This window comes from Manis pentadactyla, chromosome 1, assembly GCF_030020395.1.
Source record: "Manis pentadactyla isolate mManPen7 chromosome 1, mManPen7.hap1, whole genome shotgun sequence".
In the NCBI taxonomy this organism is placed as follows: Eukaryota; Metazoa; Chordata; class Mammalia; order Pholidota; family Manidae; genus Manis; species Manis pentadactyla.
Window position 1 is genome coordinate 1,988,512 of NC_080019.1, and position 21,234 is coordinate 2,009,745.

General features: G+C 52.4%; 1 protein-coding gene and 1 long non-coding RNA gene across 8 annotated transcripts in view; one reads left to right on the top strand and one right to left on the bottom strand.

The window, feature by feature from the left end:
- The window catches only part of MFAP3L (microfibril associated protein 3 like), a 29,739-nt gene extending 24,785 nt beyond the window's left edge, over positions 1-4,954 (bottom strand). Inside the window, exon 1 of the mRNA XM_036890943.2 lies at positions 4,731-4,954. Coding sequence (XP_036746838.2) covers positions 4,731-4,926 — 196 coding nt within the window. The 5' untranslated portion in view covers positions 4,927-4,954. The remainder of the gene's footprint in view (positions 1-4,730) is intronic.
- Positions 4,955-5,757: 803 nt separating this feature from the next.
- The window catches only part of LOC118915292 (uncharacterized), a 31,842-nt gene continuing 16,365 nt past the window's right edge, over positions 5,758-21,234 (top strand). The window contains exon 1 of one of the 7 annotated variants that reach the window (XR_008997799.1): positions 5,758-6,181. This is a non-coding gene — a long non-coding RNA (uncharacterized LOC118915292). The remainder of the gene's footprint in view (positions 6,182-21,234) is intronic. The other 6 variants (XR_008997788.1, XR_008997795.1, XR_005026022.2 and 3 more) reach the window with 6 other exon arrangements.

Genomic DNA, 21,234 nt, shown 5'->3' on the forward strand with positions numbered 1-21,234 from the left:
CCTTGTGTACCTGCCGACCCCTACCCAGCCTCCAGCCTTGGCATGAAAGCCCTCCAGGGCTCCATGTGGCCCCACGCACCCTGCGCCTAGTGACCTTTACCCAAAACTTCATTATTTCCACTGCAATAACTTTTTTGCATGTCTGTCCCTCCATTAGATTATAAGCTCTCAGGTTATCACTATTGAATGAATGGATGGATAATGAGTGAATGGATGGGAGACTTACCTGAACACAGGGATTGGGAGACACTGTTGTACGGGCTGCAGATGCATCGTGAGGGAAAATAAACACAGTAGCCACAGATGGGAAGAGCAAATAATAAACATGGAGACAACCAGGAGCACGTACCCCAGAGACCAGGGCAGAGGACATTCAAGGAGGAAGGAATGGATTACACTGAGCTAGTCCTTTACAGTTGAAAAGAATAATCACTACACCAGTCCATGGGGAAGTGTGGGTGAGGGTCTTAGAAAGCTATGCTACACAGTATAAATATGCAGTTCTGTTTTTATTCAGGTAAATCTTAATCACATCCCGCTGTTTCTAGTATCAGATTTTGCCAGCCCGAGGCTTCCTTTACCATGTTGTCTGAAAAAAATGTACTTCCTTTTACTAACTTTCCTAACACATAGCTGAGTTTCCATTCACAGCCACTCTTCAACACTAATGTAGAGATTTCTTCAGTTTAGGTTTTCTAGACACACACAGATGCCAACTGAATGTTTTTACAGGATAGACATTAGCCCTTATGCATCAGAGAGACTGAATAGATATGTTTGGAAAGAATGGATTTCTAATTTTAAAACACAGAAGTTAGGCCGTCTAGTGTCAGAGCTGCTCCTCACCCCCCGCCACCACAGAGTCCACGGGAAATGGCGCCGAGGATCGCGGCCGCCTCCCGGCCGAGCCGGCACAAGCGCACCACACTGCCAGCAGCTGCTCCTGACTGGTCAGAGTTGGCCCGAGCGACACCATGTCATTCTCAGGCAACGATGTTAAATTCCACGGCTCTCTGGATGGTGTGCAGCCAGGCCCCAGCTGCCTGCTAAGAGGAAAATGAGCAGAAGCAAAGTAGTCACAATGTGACTTGGCCCTTCCGCCTTACTATGACCTTTTATTACAAATAGCGAATAAATGTTTCCTTAAGCAGTTAACTTCACACAGGCATACAGATGTCATTTCACAGCACTTCAGAGAACTGAATCACACAACACGCTGGTTCCAGATTTTGTCACTGACCACCTCTGGTTAGACACGTTTTCACAAACTGCCCCGAGAAACCCGGGAGTTAGCCGTACATGGCTTTTAGGAAGCTCCGTTTGGTAGCATTCCGTTACTGTTTGTTCCCGTTTAACAGTCCTTAGCTGGGTTCCCATTGTTCATCTAATAGGGTGAAATCCAAACTCCTTTGCCTGACATCAAGTTCATCACAATGAAAGCACAACTTTCCCCTTTCCCTGCCCTGTCCATTCTCCCACAATACCAAACCTTTCTCTGGACAGACTTGTATCGGCTTTCTATGGCTCCTCTCTGGGGCACCATGTCACACACTTAGGGACTTACACAATGTATTATCTTTCAGTTCTGTGGGTTGGAAATCCAGCATGGGGCACAATGGGCCGATCAAGGTGGGGGCAGGGCTGCTCCCTTCTGGACGCTTGAGGGGCATACCCGTTCCCTTGCCCCGGCCCACACTCCTGGCTCAGGGACCCCTCCCACCCCAGCACTGGCCACTCTGGTCTTTCTCACAGGGTCACCCCCTCCCTCTTTCATGTGTAAGGACCCTGGGGTTGTAGGAGGTCCACTATCCAGAATAATCTCTTCTCAAGATCCTCGATTGAATCACACCTGTGAGGTTCCAAAGTGAACATCTGGGAGGGCATTATTCTAACTACCATTAAGGGTGCCTTCTGCCTGGAGGGCCACTTCTCTTAGAAGACTGCCTCCCTATTCCTCAACAGCCTATGGAAGGGCCCCCATTTGCACAAGGCCCCTTCTCCTCTAGCTCCAGAGGCTCATCCCTCTCAGTTGGTCCTTGGTCCCGTGTACAGACATGGCCCTGGACCACTTACTCCGCACTGTGGTTTGTCCTCCACTGTGTCTTTCTGACTAGACTGTGAGTGACTGTGTCTTACTCATTTCTGCAGCCTCAGGGACCCAACTATAAAAGATGGTGGGGAAGAGAAATAAATGTGATATTTTTAATGAGCCAGGACCTCAGGTGGAGGCAGAGGCAAGACCAATAAATTCACGGGACTTCAGTTTTGATTAGAACTTAGAAACTGGTTCTGACAGCTCTTGACTGGTTATTATCACGTAATGAACCAATAGCTTAATCCTTTAATTTAAACCATTCTTGGGAAGTATTACAGCAAACTGAAAGTCAACCGTTTGCTCCTAAGACTACTGTCAACTTTAATGTGATTTGCCGCTGATCACACACTGTCAGTGTTTTAAGTGTCTTCTCAGGCTTGGCGAGCTGCACACCAAGGGCTTGGCCAGATGTCACGCGAGGGAAATGACATCTGCATGATTTCTGAATTCCAAAAAAATGACAGTCATTGAACAAATCTGACTGTCCTATGCTAGAGGCTATAAGTGACCTTGCCACGATATTTATTTGGTATCTCAGGATCTGGAAGTTCTTGCACTTGAAAAATAGAACAGTTAGTTCAAGTTAAGCAAAGATTAAATAGCCTCAAGTATTTAAACTGCAAGCCAAATGGAGAGTTGAATAAATTAAGGCCACTTGCATTGGGGGAAGATCTTTTTTTAAAGGCAATAGTTTGCTCTGAATATCTGACATCACTAACAATACTGTACAGAAATACTGTACAGACACATGGAAATAAAACCAAAACTTAGGTGCCTAGCACTTGAAAAGAATACAAAGGCACAGGATCACCTGTTTTCTAATTTAAATACAAAGTCTACTTTGCTATGTTTATTAGCAATAATAAAACCCCTTTTCAACCTAAATCCTGTTGGTTTTGATAGTTTTAGGTCAGGGGACTCCATTCCCTCAGGGAGTTCCTGAAGCCACAAGCAGTGTTGGAATATGCCTTTATGTTAAATTTCATCATTTTTCCCAACATTGAGAAAGTAGGATTTTTAGATCCAGAAGGCAGCCTATTGTTTAACCTCACATTTAAAAAGGGGAAAGTAAGGCCTTGCTGCTTCCCTTCGGTCAGGAAGAGTGCGAAGCTGACTGCCAGCTGGGCAAGTGGCCTGAGAACACAAGCCTGGCTGTGCAGGATCCTTCCTCGTGCAGAAAGGAAGCACTCCATGGTAGACTTCAAATTTCTCAATATTAGGGTTCGGTTTTTTCAAAGTTCCAAATTTTTCTATAAATGTACTTGGGAATACATTTTGGAGCAATGAACACCACCAACTGAACTATTTGGCTGAAATGGAGGGCTGCCCATCTAATCTGTAGAAACATTAATCATGTTATTAGTATTGTTGTTATCGACTGGACATTTCAAGCCTTTCCTGTTATTAAATCTCGGTCATGTGTAGGCTCAGCCTAGTGCCCGCTTGGGGAGGTCACCCAGGGTATATGGAATTACAGCTGGAGCCACCGCAGGTAGGAGCAAACAGTGAAGGCTACTCGCAAATCAGTGAAAAGCTACTGCACCTCAAAAATCTATTAAGGCCTATCAAGAATGCAAACAAAGTTTTGTAATAAGCTTAATAAATGAAACAAGCGAACCCCGTGTTATGGAACAGGCTTGAGAATACAGCTTTAGAGGTAGAACTATTTCCCCTATAGTAAGGATTGTTTGCTCCTATTAAATCCAACACCTCTGAAAATGGTAATGGTATTAAATGTTTTAGGAAGAACCAACAGTAGAAACCGCAGCGGGACTTAGAAATTGCATTTTCTGTAAAAATAAAATGCCTGCAAAACTACGTTGATTTAACTTTCCCTCTTTTGAAAATAATTCTCCCATTTTGCATTTCACCTGAACAATTTACAATGTTCAGTATAGTAACAACGGAAAAAAAATGTGTTTCATCTAGAAACAAAAGTGAGAAAACTTTACAAAAACCATTGCGCTACTGCAACGCTAGGTTTCCAAGTTCTTAATATAAAGCTGAGATAACACAAAATAAAGGGGCTCCGGTAGCCCAACTTCCCTGCTGACAGGCTCCCTGAAACAGGGACACCCCACCCATGATGGGACCCACACCTCTTCTTCTTCGGCTCACCGGCTTTATTAATCCTGTAACTTGCAAGCTCAAGTTTTCCGGAAAGGAAAGCAGGTGAGTGGTCGAGCTTAAAGTCAATTCAATCAGCTTTGCGATTACTTTGGCTTTTAAGCCGATGAATCCCGCTGCCCGGTCCACGCCACGAAGCAATCCGGTCAACTCGCTACCGAGTCAGATGCGACAAACTCCGAGCGAGGGCGCGAGGCGGCGGCCAGCGGCCCCCGCGGCCCCGGGACGCGCTCTACCCCGTACGCGGGGCCTCCGGGCTCGAACAGCACACCGCCCCCGTCCGGGAAACTGAGGCACGGGGCCCGCGAGCCCGGACGCGCCGCCGCCTCCCCTCGGTCCCAAGGCCCCGGCGCCCCGCGAAGGGAAGCTCGGCGCCAGCTCGGCGACGGTTGTGCGCAGCCCCCCGGGTCCCCGCGCACATCGAGCCCCCGCAGCCTCCAGGGGACCCTTGCCGCCCCCGCAGCCGCCCTGCGCCCCCGCCCCCGCCAGCCCTGGGCGCCCCGCCGACCTGCAGCTGCCTTGCCACGCAGGTGGCCGCCGTGGGTCCCTCGCCATGGCCGACCCGAGAGCTGCCGTGCACCGCGCCCAGCGAGCCGCCCGTCCTGGGAGCCGCCTCCGCCGGCGCCGGGCAGCAATGCGGGCTGCGCCGCGGGGCCGGGAGCGCGAGGCTGCCCACCTGCCGCAGCCCGGCTGGCGCCGAGCATGCCCAGTGCGGTCGCCGGGCAGCGAGGAGGCGGGGCCGGACGCCGTCGCCGCCGGGTTTTCGCGGCAGCCGCGGGGCGAGCCGCATAGGGGCGGGGCCAGGGGCGGGGCGGGCACAGCGTGCTGAGTTCGGTGCCCCAGAGGCGGGGTGCGCTCCCTGCCCGTGGCCCCCTCGCACGGCTGCGGCCGTTGCCGCGCCCACGGCATCTGTTCCCGACGCTGAGTGGCTTGAGCGGGTGCCTGGTGCCTGCCCGGCGGGTGCCCCCGGCTCCCACCGCGACCTTTCCGGGCGCCGCGTCCCGCCGAGGCTGGGCGCGCAGGGCCGGCTTCCAGGAGCGCCCCGGGGGGCGGGGAGGCACCTTCCGCCGCGGGCCTCCCGGAAGGCAAGCGCGTTAGGCCTTCGCCGTGACTCCGTTGACCAGTCGGCAGCCCGCGCGGGTCCCCCGTCGCCGTCTGCAGGATGGCGTTCCTGGGAGCTTAATTTGTTTCTGTTTCCATTTGTAGTTTCTAGGTTTTCTCTAATGAACAATATGGTGCTTATTAAACAAGAAAGATGGGTCATTCTAAAATGAGTTTTCAAAACGAACGCCTGCAGGAGTTGGTCTCCAGACCCTGCGGTGTAAGCGGCTTTTTCCGTAGACTCCGGGGACCCGGAGTATCTGCGACCAGGCCCGGCCCCGCCCTCCTATTCTCCCGACCCCGCTCCTTCCCCTCCAATTCTCCTCCGCCCCGCCCTCCCTAGGCCACGCCCCAAACACGCCCACCCACTCTTTCAACCCTGAGGCTCGCCCCTGGCCACGCCCATTTCCACGCTCCGTCCGCCCTTTCGCTCTCCTGTCACGCCCATGGCCCCGCCCCGCACGCCGTTTCCCCTCCCCCGGCCTTAGCCCAGCCCGGGCCCCGCCTCCGACCACGCCCCATCCTCTCTTTTGCTCCCGCACCGCCCACTTCTCGCGTTGTCGCGAAAGCCCGGAAAGGTGGACTTTCACCGCACGGCCCTGGCGGCTGCTGCGGCCGTCCGCCCTCCGCCTCCGGGTCCGGGTCTTTCGGGGAGAGCGCCTGTAGGCAGCTCCTAGGTCCTTTCCTCCTCTGCGTGCCGGCAAACGAAACGGAGCGGCGCCCTCGACGCCGGCGCCGGGCTGGGCCCGCAGAGACGGTCGGGACGGGACTGAGCATGCTCGGGCGGCGCAGGTGGCGTCCCGAGGTGGAGGTGGCCGCGGTCCCACCGCGACGCCGCAGGCGATGCAGAGCCTCCAGGTGGGCCGGGCGTGTGTGGGGCCTCCGGGTGGGCTGGGCGGCGGGGGGCCTGCGAGTGGGCCGGGCGTGTGTGGGGGGCCTGCGGGTGGGGTGGGCCGGGCGTGCGGGGGGCCTGCGGGTGGGGTGGGCCGGGCGTGCGGGGGGCCTCCGGGTGGGCCGGGGGCCGGGAGCGCTGGCGCTCGAGGGTCAGAGCCTGATTTTCCCCCCAAAGGTGAGGTGAGAAATCACATTGAACGTTAGCTTTACCGTGTCTCGCCTGGCAACACACTTGAGCGCCAGTAACTTTTCAGCCCGTGTTTTTTTCACGCGAATCTCCTTTTTCTGCGAGCTTTTAAAAGACACCAGTCGCCCCTGGGAAGCCTGCGTGCTTTCCCCCAAACCCTGATCTGTGCTGGGGTCACCTTCGTCCTTGAGCTTTGAGACCCCATTGTCGCTGGCACCGCCTGAGCCCTGTTCTGGAGTTCGCCCCGGTTCCCATTCACAGCCAGGCCGCCCCGGCCGGGGGAAGGTGGATACGGCATCTTCTCAATCGTCCGCACTGCCGCCCTCGCCTCTGAAGCTTCCTGGTCCCCGGGCCCCGTGACTCGGGCCTTCCTGGTGCGTCCTGCTTCCGACTGCTGCTGGTCCTCCTTCCCAGGTCCTTCTCCTTGGCGCGCCCCGCCTGTAGCGCTTCTCCCTTTGGCGCTGCCTGAGGGTCTCACCCACTCCACAGCTCAGTCCTCAGGTTGGTGGTCAGCACGTAGGCTGCGCCCGCGGGTAGTTGCCCAAATCCTGTGTGTCCGCCCGCACCTGTTCTCACTGGTCAGTGTGTCTGCCTGGCCGTTTGTCCCCATGGCTGTTAATATCGTGAATGTCATCTTTGCCCCACACCATACTCTCCAGATCTCCCTCTGATCAGACCCTTTTGTGTAACCAAATATCTTAACTGCTGTGACCCTGCGGAAACTTGAGCCCATCATGTCCCAAACACAACTCAGGAGCTGCGGTTGCCCTTCCTCCTGAACGACCTAGCTGGGTTACTGGCACCCCGATCTTCTCAGCTCTGCACCCCATAGATATGGATGCCAACCTCGACTCATCCATCCGTGTGTCCCCCGTCATCCAGCTGGTCACTGGCACTGCCTTTGCCCTTAGATGTCCCGACTCCCGACGCTCAGCTTACATTACCCTCCTCAGGGCCCACCTGCAGATGGGCCCTCTCTCTGTGGTCCCTGCCGCCCCCCTTCCGTACCTCTTCAGGCTTCTCTTTAAGCAGATTACGTTTCAGTGCATCTGCTAAAAATCCTTAGTGGGTTCAGAGTGCCTTCAGGATAAAGGCCAGTGTTAAAGCATGCCCTGGCCCATCTCCCTCTCCAAATCAGTCCCCAGCCAGTGTCCCCTGGCACTCCAGGGTCAGAACCTGGTGTCCCATATCCTGGCCAGTCGAGACGACTTGCCGTGCAAATCCACGCCTCCGTGTTCCTTTGAATCTTTGGTCTTCCCTTTCCCCTTGGCAAAGTTAGGCCTTCGAGGACCAGCCGGGGCCAGGTCTCCTGCGACCTCCCCATGGTGACTTCCTCTTGAATACTTCATGTGGGCCGTGTACTTGTCTCCATATTGACACCTGACCTCGATTTATTTTTCTTCAGCTCCTCCACTGCTTTGTAGGCAGTGTGACAGCAAGGGCTTGTTTCAGCAATCTGTGTGTTTTTGTTTTCAGTACAATTTTACTTAATAAATGAATGATAGATGTATGTACCATGTCATATTTAAAGTTCCTTAAATTTTAAAATTATTCCTGAAATTTGTAAAGAGAATGCAAAGAAAAAACACCAGAACAGACTCACATCATATTCGACATGCTAAATGGTTATGCTCTTTTGGGTGATGGAAGCTTAGTCTCAGATTCGACCTTGGCCCCGTGAATTTCCTTTTGCTTCAGAATGAGTTGGCCTGATGCACTCGTTGCATCAGTCTGTAAGGGCACACAGCTCAGCGTTGTGTTGCTGATCAATCCACAAATTCCATTGTTCTCTTATCATCATGTTTCCTTCCACCTCCACCGTGGGGTTATAACCATCTAATTATATGGTCACTCCTTCCGATAGATTTTGTTTATTTTTTTGTTGAAAGTATGGCACCCAGGCAGGAAAGATTAACCGTTTAAGGGTGGACACGAGGGCCCCAGTTGTGCCCGCTCCCACTGTCTGCTGAGAGCACCGCGGAGGGCGCGGTGGAGGGGGCTGATCCCCTGCTCCCGGGCCCCCTCCTCTGGGGACAATGAACCCCTCCAGACCTCCTGAAGGGAGTGGTCTGGGGGCAGCAGTTGTAACAAGCCCCCCAGGGCGCTCTGCACATCGCACTTGAGTGGAAAACTAGTAGCTTTGAGTCCGGAGCTTCAGGTGGCCTCATCTTGGTCCCTTTTGCAGAGAGGGGTGTGGCTGGGGGTGGGGGGCTCTGGCCCATTGCCACGGTGATCTCCGCGTCGGTGCCTGCCGTAGCTGCAGCTTAGTTTACAGCCTGGAGAGTCTGGGTGGTGCCAGTGGGGAGGCTTGGTCTCCCTTGTGCTGAACCACGCAGGGCTCTACTTGGTGCTGCTTCCGGTGCCCATCCTGAGCCCAGCCTCTGACAGCGTGAGTGGGACAGCGGAAGCTCTGCCCTCACCCCTTCCTGGAGGAGGACGGTCGAGGTGCGCGCCCCGAGTTCCTGGGCGTCTGGAAGGGCACGGGGGTGGGGTGGGGGCGGGGGAGGAGTGAAAGAAAACAAACACCCCTCCCTGAAGTCTTGTGACTTGCCGGAGAGTGAAGCTTCCCGAGGAGTCTGAATCAGAATCAGGAAAATCCTTCCGCCTCATTATGGGTTTTGACCAAGCCTTGGCGGTGGTCCTCTGGGCAGAGGTGCGCATGCGCGTGGTCTGACCAGCTAGCCAGGTGCAAAACTCAGGAGAGCAAATGGGGTGTCTGCGACTCACGGGGACAGGGTGCCCCGCTTGAAGGGTCGCATGGGCAGGGACCCAGCTGGCAGCGTCACGCCCTTTCCGGAGGCCCCTTTGAGGCCGCCCCAAGGCCCCGCCCTCCTGGACACTGCCTGGGACACACGTGGCCTTCGCAGCCGAGTCCCCCACCCCCAGGACGCCTCCAGGCCGTGACTCAGGGATGTGAATTATTGCTAGGAGAGGGACAGGTCTAGCACTCACCTCCGTGTGCAGGGGCTTCCTAAAGGGTGGGCGGGATACCTGTAGAGGAAGGTCAGAGGAGGGGCGCTTGGTGCGTGCGAGAGGTGTGATCAGAGCCCTGGAAAGGCTGGCTGGGGGGTGGGGGAGTCCAGGAGGGAACCCCGTGGTAAGAAACCTGGCTTCACAGGGGCTTCTCCCTTGGATTCTTCTCTCGCACAGCTTGAAGTTTTGTTCTTCTGGTTCATAATACCCTTGGGCCAAACACCACCTGTCTACCAAATGACAGAGGAGGTTGGGGTCAGGGGACGCAAGTAATCAAACGAACCAATTGCTGGTCGGTAGGTGGGAAAACAAACACCCGAAGAAGGCTAGCGTGTCCTGCAGTGTCCTGCGGGAGTGTGGCCACGGGACGGGTCTGAGTGCCGACTGGATGCACCCAGGCCCCGGCGCTCTCCAGCCCACGTGGGCTTCTGCAGCTTCGCGGCGACCGTGGCGACCCTGGCAGGAAAATCGCGAGGACTGCACGGAGGAAAATGCAAAGTCAGCCTGGAGAGCTGGAGGGGTGTTCTGGGCTGGAGAGCTTCACGCCCTGCTCTCTCTCAAGTAGCTGTTAACCAGAATCAAGAGGGAAGGGGAGAAATTATTTTCTCTTTTTTTTCTTGTGGATAAATGTGACACCAGGAGTCTCGGTGTGATCACAGGGACTGCTGTGGGGGCAGAGGCTGGGAAGAGGCGCCGAGGTGTGGCCATGGGAGGGAGAAGGGGTTACAGACCTTCTGGGGGCTCAGGAGACTTAGGGGGGCAAGAATGGGAAGTAAGATGCTGGCCTGGCAGGAGGCGGAAAGAGCTGGTGTCCGTTTGGAGGATTTGAGGGACACGAGATGCTAAGAAGCCCTGCTCCCCATGGATGTTTCCTTCCTTTCTTGGGGCCTCCCTCTGCTGGTGGGGTGCCCATGGAGCAGGGAGAGCTGTCAGGCCGGCCTTGGAGGGGCTCCACAGCCAGGAGCGGGAAGGCCCTGGCCTCCACCTGACCTGCCTCCATGGGGAAGGGCACCGTTGGTGATGTCACAGTTCCGGTTGGAGCCAATCCTAGGAGTGACGTTTCCTAGCCACGGAAACTCCTTTCTTCCCCATCACAAAAGACACTGCACATGTGCGACCCTGCAGGGTGACCCCTGCCCTGCCCCTCCCAAATGGTAATGCTGCCCTGCAGGTGATTACAGGACTGGTTGTGTTTCTGCTCCGTCCATCGCCGCCGAGGCCTCATCTCCCTTCACGTGTGTCCCAAGCAGGTGTAATTACCCAGCTGCAGCTACAGGCCCAGGGAAAGGGCCTCTCCGTTTGGACCATGCCTGCTTCTCAGGAACATGTAACCTTTGCTGCTTCCCTTTCGTAGTCTTTTCAATCTGATCCAGTATAGTTTCTGGCACATAATAGTTGCCAGTAAACTTGGTTGAGCTGCATGCTGGGTATTGGTGTTAGAACGACAAGCAGTATGTTGGAGGCAGGCATTTGAAATAAGAATACCGTCGGTCACTTGGTTGGTCTGAAATACCATTCAGACTTTGGCCTCCGTCTGCGTGATACTGATTCTGCTTTTCCCTCTGATGAAGTGTTTTAGATCTGTTACCAGCCTGTTTCACCCTGATTTGGGTCAGCCGGCAAAAAGGCAAACTGCTAATAAATTGTGGATGAGTGTATGGCAGAATGCATGAAAAATTTTGACGGAGAAGGTTCCTAAGAAATAGTTAGGGGCAGTTTTTTTCAGCATCATGGTTCAAGCGTTCTCTGTTGCAATAGAGCATTTCTGTCATTAATTATATGTGATAGCATTTCTGCTATTGATGTCAGTGAGTCTTCCTTTTTGTTTTATTAGCTATATTGAAGGTGTCTTGAAATTAACCATCCCTAAAAACTGAGGGATGTTTTGACATATTCGTGAACTAAACGGACCAGTTTCCTTACACAGAATAGAAGTTATGATTTGTGGCTCACAAGTATGGGACGCAGAGTGAAGTGGCTCAGAAGCACAGCCAAGAATTGTTGATAAGCATGTTGGCTAGCAACAACAGAGAGGACAGAGTGGACTATGAAAGGGCTCTGCAGATCTGTCTTGCTGTGATTGATTGCAGTGATTTACGATTCTGTGTGCACTTTGGTCTGTAGTACCAATTAGTGGAAATGGACTAAGCTTCGAGGGGAATACCCAGCCAGTGTTCAGGAACCTTCCACTGTTACATGATTATCAATTTAATTACATTAAAGTGCACTATTGCTCATTGCCCACAAGAGACACCGTATGTATGAGTTCACGTGAAACAGAGCTGTCTAGCCATTTACCAACCTGTAGTTCATCTCGCAGCGGGCCCCTGCTCCTGAGGGCGCCGGAGGAGCCCAAGAACCGAAGGCAGTTCTGGAGGCGTTCATGTTACAGCAGAGCCCCAGCGCAGTTGGCCCAGGAAAACCCACTCCCAACCCCGCCACGCACGCTCTGGCACAGCTCGGGGTCGCTGGCACGAGCTCTGTCCTGTCCTAGGACTCGGGTTCCAAAGCTCTTTATCTGGCTTTCTGTCTCTTGTCTCTTATTTTCACTTGTATTTACTCTTACACTACTCACTTTCCTTGGGAATGTGATCTGCTGTCCTTTCCTGGTCTATGGGAAGACTAATGGGAAAATGAGGAGCCCAAGTCTCCACTGGGAGAATCTGAGCCACGTCTCAGGTGCGAGGCAGGCTGGGGCCCCCCGACAGTGTTCCCACTGGCCTCGCTTCCAGCGCAGCCCCCAAAGACCGCATGCTTACTGGTAGGCTTGCCTTGTTTCTTGTAGGATTCTGGCTCAGGCATAGGTTTCCTTTAAGTAGTAGTTATCTAACCTAGAGTATTAGAAATGTGACAGAACAGGCAAGGCAGGAATGTAGAAGTCACATGATTCGAAGATCGCTGGCTTTTTGATGGCAGCACCTTGTATGAAACTTTTTTGTATTTGTGAGACCCACTTGCAAACGCATTTAATTGTTAAGAAAGCAGTATTGTCCCCTTCAAGGGGCTGCTGTGCCATCAAATCTCTTCTTAGGCTTCCCCTTCTCAGCGTCCCCAGCTCCTCCTAAAGCCCCCCCACCGCCAGAGGTCTAAGTGGACCTCTGCAGGCAGTACCTCGGGGCCAAGAGGCTGGAGGCCCAAAGCACAGGGTGCAGGGGACCTTTGGGTGCTCCAGCTGTTTCCTGGCCCCCTCCTGTCAGCAGGGTTGAGGGTGGTGTGGTACTGACAGCCCCCAACCTCCCGGTCCCTTGTGGTGGCACTAGGTTGAAGCCTGGTGTGGGGGTTGGAATGACTCTCTCTGGCCTGTCATCTCTAGGTCTCCAAGCACAGGTGGATGGTTGGCTAGTTCCCAGTGCTGACCCTGCCCTGGAACAGGTACCTGGCATCCTTTGGATCACCCCTGGGGGTCTCCTTGGAGCCCCTGGAAAGCCCGGAGGCCCTCAGGGTTTCAGCTCTACCTGGAGTTGGGGAAGTTCCCCTACAGGCTGAGAGGGGGAATGACAGAGTGACAGGAAACGAGCTGGAGAAGGGACTGTGTATCTTCACTTCACACTCTTGTCCTGTCTAGAGTGCAGCTTTTTACCAGGATGTGTATCTTTTTTTTTTTTTTTGAGAGGGCATCTCTCATATTTATTGATCAAATGGTTGTTAACAACAATAAAATTCTGTACAGGGGACTCAATGCACAATCATTAATCCACCCCAAGCCTAATTCTCGTCAGTCTCCAATGTTCTGAAGCATAACGAACAAGTTCTTACATGGTGAACAAATTCTTACATAGTGAATAAGTTCTTACATGGTGAACAGTGCAAGGGCAGTCATCACAGAAACTTTCGGTTTTGATCACGCATTATGAACTATAAACCATCAGGTCAGATATGAATATTCATTTGATTTTTATACTTGATTTATATGTGAATCCCACATTTCTCCCTTATTATTATTATTATTATTATTTTTAATAAAATGCTGAAGTGGTAGGTAGATGCCCCTTATTATTATTATTATTATTTTTAATAAAATGCTGAAGTGGTAGGTAGATGCAAGATAAAGGTAGAAAACATAGTTTAGTGCTATAAGAAAGCAAATGTAGATGTTCAGGTGTGTGCCTATAGACTAAGTATTAATCCAAGCTAGACAAGGGCAACAAAACACAGGATGTGTATCTTTAACGTCTGCAAGTAATGCTGATAGTTTTAGGGTGAGACTGTTTTTCACCTGTTGCGTGAACTGTCAGTCCTCATCCTCCTCGACTCATGACCGTAGATCACAAGTGGGTGATGTTCTGGCAGCTTCAGTACGATTTGCTCCTAATGCCAGCACAAGAAATTAGCTGGGTAGCTCGTGAGTTATAGAATGGACTGGATGCAATATTTTGGATTTATTGCAAAGAAGTCGGAAAATAAGTCTAATGCATACATTTTAATTTATTGTAAAGTAAATATGCCAGATTTGTCTAAAAGCTTAGGAACATTGTATCATTTATAGTGACAATTCATTTGCAAAAGAACTCGGATGGCTTTTTTTTTTTATAGAGCTATTAACTGGAGAGTGACTCTTATCCCATGAGTTATTTATGGTGGAAGAGCAATAAAAACATTAGCACGATGAATGAATTGTCAGTGACAGGATCACAGCAAGAATAAATAACAGCAACAATAAAAATATAATGGATTTTCCATTTTTAATCAGCCTAAAGAATTTTGCTAAACAGTGAAGGATTTTATTTTTATCTGGTACAACACTAAAGTTGTTTTGTCATGCCAGCTGCATTTCACCTACATTGCCCATCTTCCCAAACTAGTTAAAACTCCTCTCGCCTCTTGTAGTCTTACCCTACATGTAGTGGGTACTTGCTAAATGTCTGCCGAATAAGCATGGGCTTGATGGTGGTCGATACAGCTTTCAGATGGACTGGACTGTGTTAGGAGGGAGGCTGAAGAAAGAGAGGCAGGGACCTCGTGTCAAACAGTCGTTCACCTGAACAAAATGATTATTTGGTTGGAAGCAAGTTGGTATTTGAGAACATGGCTTTTCATGTTGGTTAGGCTCTAAAGTTAGTATATAGTGAAAATCACTCTAGAAAATGCTTTACGCTGATCATACAGTTGAACAGATCTGTTTAATATATAACATTTCCAAAGGGAAGGATGAAAGAAGAGTTTCTACTCACATGTCTGGGCAGTCAGCCCCGTCGGACTGGAAAGTGTTTATCAAATTCCCAGGTGGATGGAGGTTACGGGAAGACGTCCCAGGGTTCCTGCTCACCCTTGGGATTTACTCCCTTCTGTTTTAATGTTAAACCTTTTTAATTTTAATCGCTGTCACTATGAGCATTAAATGTAGTGAGTAGTCACATTTTCTCTGTCTTATGTAGGGAAAGGCCAGATGCTGGGTCAGACGCTTCACTGCCTTTTGTCTTCTAAGTAGCATTGTTTATCCTGCGAGCGGAAAGTGGAAGTCCAGGGCAGGTGGCTGGAGGGTCCCTTAGCTGCAGGCAGTGGCCGTTCTGGAGCAGGGTCGGCGCAGAGAGGCTTTGAACCAGCTGGAACTGTTTGATGGGGCCTGTTCAGTCGGTTACTGCTCTCAGGGCTCAGTACACTAGAGCATGACAGTAAAACCAAAATAGGCTTTACGACTGGGATTTCATCTTAGTTTGTACTGGTTTTAGGAAGGTTCAAAGGTTTCAAGGTGGTCATGAGGGAGACTGCACGAGGCGAAGTGCATTAGAGCAACTTGTCATCATTATTAGAAAAACGGTTAATCTGGTGGGTAGTCTGAAGTCGATACGTGTCTGGAATTCATCATTTAGGATGTTTTGGATGGAAGGGGTAGTATTTGTGTTCATGTGCAGAGTGCCCTGTGCCTTTCCCAGCCACCCCTTCAGTGGCAGCCTCACTAATGTCAGTGCCATCCAGGACCTGGGCGATCAAAGCCGAGGTTCACCCTGAAACCGTGTGAGGGTTTACGCCCGGGATGTGGACTCAAGCTTAGGCTCCAAGTGTCAGTGGCCATGACAGCTTATTTTAGTAACAAGATTTATTCCTGACAGAACTCAAGGGCTCTGGCGATGGAGTGGCTTTCTGGGGGTCACAGGAGCAGTGACACTGCCAGACTTCTGAGTAAAAGCGGGATGATGGGAGCGCGGATCCCATGTGTTCCTGCCATTTAACCACATGTAGTATCTCCAGCCTGGGGGACATAAGGGCCCCGCCAGGGGGGGCGGAGCTGGGGAGCCCCCTGCAGCATCCCTCGGGAGTAAGCCTGAAACTATCCGTCACCCCCACCCCTGCCTCTTACCCCAAATTGCATTTCTCTGTGAAAAACTCGTAAGGAGTTGTAGTGTTTGAGTGGTTATCTCTTGAGGAAAAAAATTCACCAGATTCATTTTTATTGTTTTCCTGTTACGTGTTTGGCTCTTATAGTTTTTTTTTTCTGTATCTTTTATTTTTTTAGAAGTCGTATTACCTTTAGAGTGTAAACAAGAACCAGTTAGAAGCGTAAAAAGAAACCATTTCCTACAAAGTGAGTTTTCCTGCATGTGGAGTTACACTGTTCCAGGGACATGTGACCAGCGGATCTAAGAATGAGAAATGAGAACGGTTGGTTTTCCGCTCTTTCTCTTTTTCACCAATGAGTTTACCTCTGAGTGCCCTCTGACGCCGGTGCCCCGGGTGGCAGGATGGGCGCGCGCCCCCCGGGCATCCGGGGAGCCTCACGGTCCCCCGGCAGCGGGGTGCGCGGTGGTCAGGCCCGCGTCGGCAGGGCAGGGGCTCCTGCTTTAGGTCACCTCGAGCCCCTTCCTGAGGTCAGGGGGTCGGTCACTGAGTCAGTCACCGCTGAGCGCGGAGATGGGCGCCGAGGGTGGAGACGGAGGGTCCTGGGCGCGGGGACGGTGCCCGGCTCCCGCTCGCCCTTCCGGGGGCGCCGTTCCAGGCGGGCGGAGGCCGGCCGAGCGGGGACGTGGCCTGCAGGGCGGCCCGGGCCCTGCCGCCGTCCCGCGGGCCTCCGCCGGCAGCCGCCCTCGCTCTAGATCGCGGACGAGGGTTTCCCCGGACCTCTGCCCCGGTGCGGCCTGTGCCCGCGGCCGCGGCCCCCCGGTCTGCAGGGTGACGGCTGCGCCGAGTCCGCCCGCAGGCCCTCGCTGGGCGTGCGCAGGAGCCGTCGGTGGCGGATGCGGGTGGTGCCGTTCGTCCGCGAGGGTGGCGGCTTGACCACACACCCGGGTCGTGGTTCCCGGGGCTGCGGCCCCAGCTCAGGGTGTCCGCGGGCCCGCGCCCTCCGGGGGCCCGGGAAGGCCCTGCCCCGGGCGCCTCCCGGCCTCCCGCCGCCCCTTCGCGGGGCGGTGACCCCCATCCCGCCTACCCCATCACGCCCGCGAGCACCCTGTTCCGAATCGGGCCACGTTCCCGGGCCCCTGGGGCCAGCACGTCAGGCGAGCTCCGCGGGGACCCGGTTAGGCCCTCTCGGCGCGGCTGGCGTGGGGGTCCCCAGCCCGCGAGGCTTAGCTCCGAAGGGCCCTGGAACGTCGCTGGATTCCACCCTCTTGCTTCGCACGTGAGGTCAGTGGGCAGAAAAGGGCGTGGCGTTTTACACACTGATTCGTAGAGGGCCCTCCATTCGTTCCATGCAGATCAAGTTCCCTTTACGCCCCGCACGGCTCTCCCTCAATCCCAGCGGCTTCCCTCGTCCCCCTGAGCCCCCACCCACCGTCCCGGCCGGGGCTCCGTCGCCACCGTCAGGAAGCCCCCGTCGACGGCCCCCCCAGCACCCCGCCGCACTCTGCCCTTGTGACCTGCACCCCAGCCTTCAGTACCTTGGTCTGTTCTGCCCCCTGAGCTTTTATTACCTGGCGTTTGAAGTGCGCACAGCACCTGTGACCCCGCCGTGCATGTATGGACTCCCGGCGTTTGTAGTTAAGAGTGTTCCAGCTCTGTTATTAAAAGGAACTCTGATACTTGGTTGGCACACGAAACTTTTCCGATACACAAGTTTTAATGACCTGAATTTTGAAGAGTGGCTGGGGGGCGGCGTGGGGGTGGGCTGTCGAGGAGGGGGTCCTGAGAAACTAACTGAGCTAATGGTGCCTCGCTGACCCTGCCTCACCCCAAAGTCAAGGCGGCTGCCATGCTGCACTGCGTTGGGAATGTGTGTGCGACCATGTATTTCGGGGTTTTAGCGAGTTCCCCAGACCTTAAGACTCGACTGGTTTTGCCTCTCTGACAAGGCTGTGTGCTTGAAGCAGGGGCCTTCTCTTTTCCTCCTTAGAACCCACACACTGCAGGGCGGCGCATGCTTATTGACTTACCACAGTCCTGAGCGAAGCCAGAGGTTGTCCCAGTGTAAAGAAGGTCAGTAAAGAAAAATGTGTATTAGACTCAGGAAGTATTTTGAAAGTAAACAAATTAACCATAATTATCCATTGGGGTTTGCCATTTTAATTTTGAATAGTGTGTGAAATAATACTTTTCAATATTGTGAAAATTGCAACTACAGACTAACTTTCTCAAAGTTAAAAATACATTTTATTGTTTCTCTAGAATGAATAAAAACATTTTTAAAACTTTAAAGAATTAAATGAAAGTTTCAGGAGTATGCAATATAGGTCTCACATAGGAAGACAAAATATATTAAATATCTTAAAGGGAAAATCAACACTTAAATACATTACTTTCTCCCCACTATGTCTAGGGATGGTCTACAATTATACTTTGTATCTAGTGTGCAGAAATGTCTTGATGAATTTACTTAATACCTACATGTAATATCTTGTATGCCTTGTTAATGGCACGAGCAATTTTAGTTAACATTAGTCATGACACTGCGGGACAAAGCATGATTAAATAATATTACATTCATAATCACTGCTAAATACGAGGTACATTTGTATTTTTTAACGTCAGAATCAAACATTTGCTGTAGTCCTTTCTGCCAGCTGTTGAAGAAATCATACTGAGGTAAGCCTGCCACCTGCTGGTCGAGACTTGTTACTTCATTTTACATTTCAAATAGACACTTTTCATAACAGCCCAGGAATATGGTAAAATTTGAAGCCCGTCTACATACAGACCTTTCAGATTTCCTAGGTTGTCACAAATTATTGAAGCTTGAACTTTCTAACAGTTTTCGTTCCTACAAGCCTTTCACATTTATTCTTTCCCTTGATGACCATTACAAATCTATGGCTGTATATTTCTGAGTCTGATATAGTCTAAGATCAATTAAGTTTCTTTCTGTGTGTGCCAAGACTCCATCTGTAGATGAGAGGTCCCCACGTGCTGCTAAACTCCCTGCAGAATTTTACTCTTTTGCTCCTTCTTTTTTTCTGAGCACTGTGACTGGTCGTCTGCTGTGTCCTCTTCTGGGGTCCCAGCCTGTGGCTGCCCTGAGCCCGGCCCTGGGGTCAGCCATACCTCAAGCCATCTCAGAATCTCAGTCTCCTCAATTGTGAAATAGGGCTAATAATTCTGCTTCCAGTTGTTTTTGGCATTAAATTAAGTAATGCATGAAAAGCACTTAGCTTCACTCTTGTCACTGGCCTTGTAAGCGTCTACTACCCACATCCATCATAGCTGGAAGATTCACCTACATGTAACAATAGGACCTGCACCTCATTTGAATCTTTTTTCCCCCTTTTGTACTTTGAAGACCTCCTTTATTGGCAGACAGACTTTGCAGTCCTAGGGACTAGAAATGTAATGCACCACCATTAAGATGACAGAAATCATCTGGATGCCAGAGAGGAATGCCCCTGGGGGTCCTCCAAACATCTGAAGCGTCTCCAGCTTTACTCATCTGTCAATCAGCCTGTGCTCATTAAACCTAACTTTGTATTTGCTAGAAAGAGGGGATCATCATTATTATTACCTCAGTAAAGAAGAGCAAGAGGGGTATTAGTTCAGTAAAGTTAATTACCGGGCGAGAGGCTGGCAACTGAAGACCCAGAGCCCCTGCCTAGAAGCTGTGCTCAAAAATGTCCTGATTTAGCCCTGGTGACAAGGTGGCTCTCCTGGCTATCATGGAGCTTCGCAGCTGCGTAGCCCAAGGGTTCTTTCTCACCATTTAGGTGTTACAAGCTTCGTCAGTCAAGTTGACAGGGAGGGTCTCTGGCTGTCTTGAGTAAAGTGCTCACAGTGTAAATTAGGCATTTGGCAATCTCCTCATCTGTTTAAATGCAGTGTTTAGCTAGTTCTTGCCACATGGAAAGTGTTCTGTAAACATCTGTTTTAATTATTGAAAATTTTCAAGGTGTCAGGATACCATTTAATTTCAAACTGTGTGGCAGCTGGAGTTCGGGACCAGCATGTACGTGCTCCTTGGGGTGGCGGGGGGCTGTCGCCATGTGTGGGAACAGGCTGACACCCGGGAATGGGCGTCTGTCCCCGTTTCTGAGGCCTGAGCCCCTTGGAGCTCAGGGCAGGCCGGTGGATGAAGTGTTCAGAGAGGGATGTCCATCATTCCATCTTTACTTATTATAGAAGGAGTCCGTGTTTATTTCAGCTCATAGTAAAAAGGCAGGGGAGACAAAGCCGCGCCTGTCATCTTGTGACCGAGATACGCCTGCTGGTGTCTCCATGCACGTCCCCAGGCGGTTCGCAGCCGTGAGCAGTTTCTTTTCCCCGGTTCCCTCTTGAATCCGTCCCACCCTGCCTCCCAGCTCCCGGCGCTGCCTTTGGCCGGGTCCCCACGGCCTCCCAGCCCCGGGCCCCCCACCCCGGCTGGGTCCCCACGGCCTCCCAGCCCCGGGCCCCCCACCCCGGCCGGGTCCCCACGGCCTCCCAGCCCCGGGCTCCCCACCCCGGCCGGCTCGCCCCGCTTCCCTGCGGCCTGTCCCCGATGGTTTGCTTCTGGTTCTCCTCCCGCGCTTCGCTCTGGGTGGTGGGCACTCGGGCCAAAGGCTTGGAAGGCGCCTGCAGGTGACCCCCAGGTGCCGCCTCCAGCCCAGCCTCGCCCCCTGCTACTTGCCACGCCCCGTGGATGTTGGGTCAGCAAAGCAGACGTCACCCTAGGCGCCCGCCGCTCTCCGAGGGGAGGCCGAAGCCCTTGGGGGACAAGGAGACCTCTGGCCACTGGCCTCCCGCCGACGCTCTCCCTCCTGTTTGCCCGGCTGCAGCCACGTGTCCGCCGGCCATGCCTGGGCAGAGGAGGCTCGCACCCGCTCTGGGGCCGTGCCGCCCCCCAGGCACCGTGCGGCCAGCTCCCTCTGTGGGTCTCGGCCCAGCGTCGCAGAGGCGTAGGCCACGCTCTCTAAACCGCAGCGCGGCCTTCCCAGGGTCCCCACCCTCTTCGGCCAGCCCCACCCGCGGCCCTTTGACCTCCTAAGAGAGTGTGCAAGGTACCTGTTTACTATGTTTATCATGCTAGAATGTCAGCCCCGTAACAACAAAGATGTTTATTCACTGATGAATCACAAACACTGAGAACTGCCTGGAAATATGGGCATTCGATAAGTATTGGTTAAATATATGGACATAGCTTTTCTGCTGGAAGATGTATAACATCTCACACAGATGCCTGGAAAATAATAGCTATGATGGAAATGTTTATATACACAAAGGATGGAATGACAGCGACATAAACTTCCTAATTCTTTAAAGAAACTTTCAGTTTTACAATTACCGTCGGAACACTGGTAATTTATTACCGAGCAAATCAAATGAATACGAGGCATTTACGAGGCTCTGTCATGACGAGGTCCTGCTCTGTCACACATCACAGGTATTATATGCACAGAAGGACACGGAGAAGGACGGATGATGAATGTTGGCAGCAGTCATCACAGGGGGTGGGATGGCGGGTGGCTTTTATTTTATTCCTTTTACTTGAGTATATATTTTATAATCAGATGGGAAAAATAAA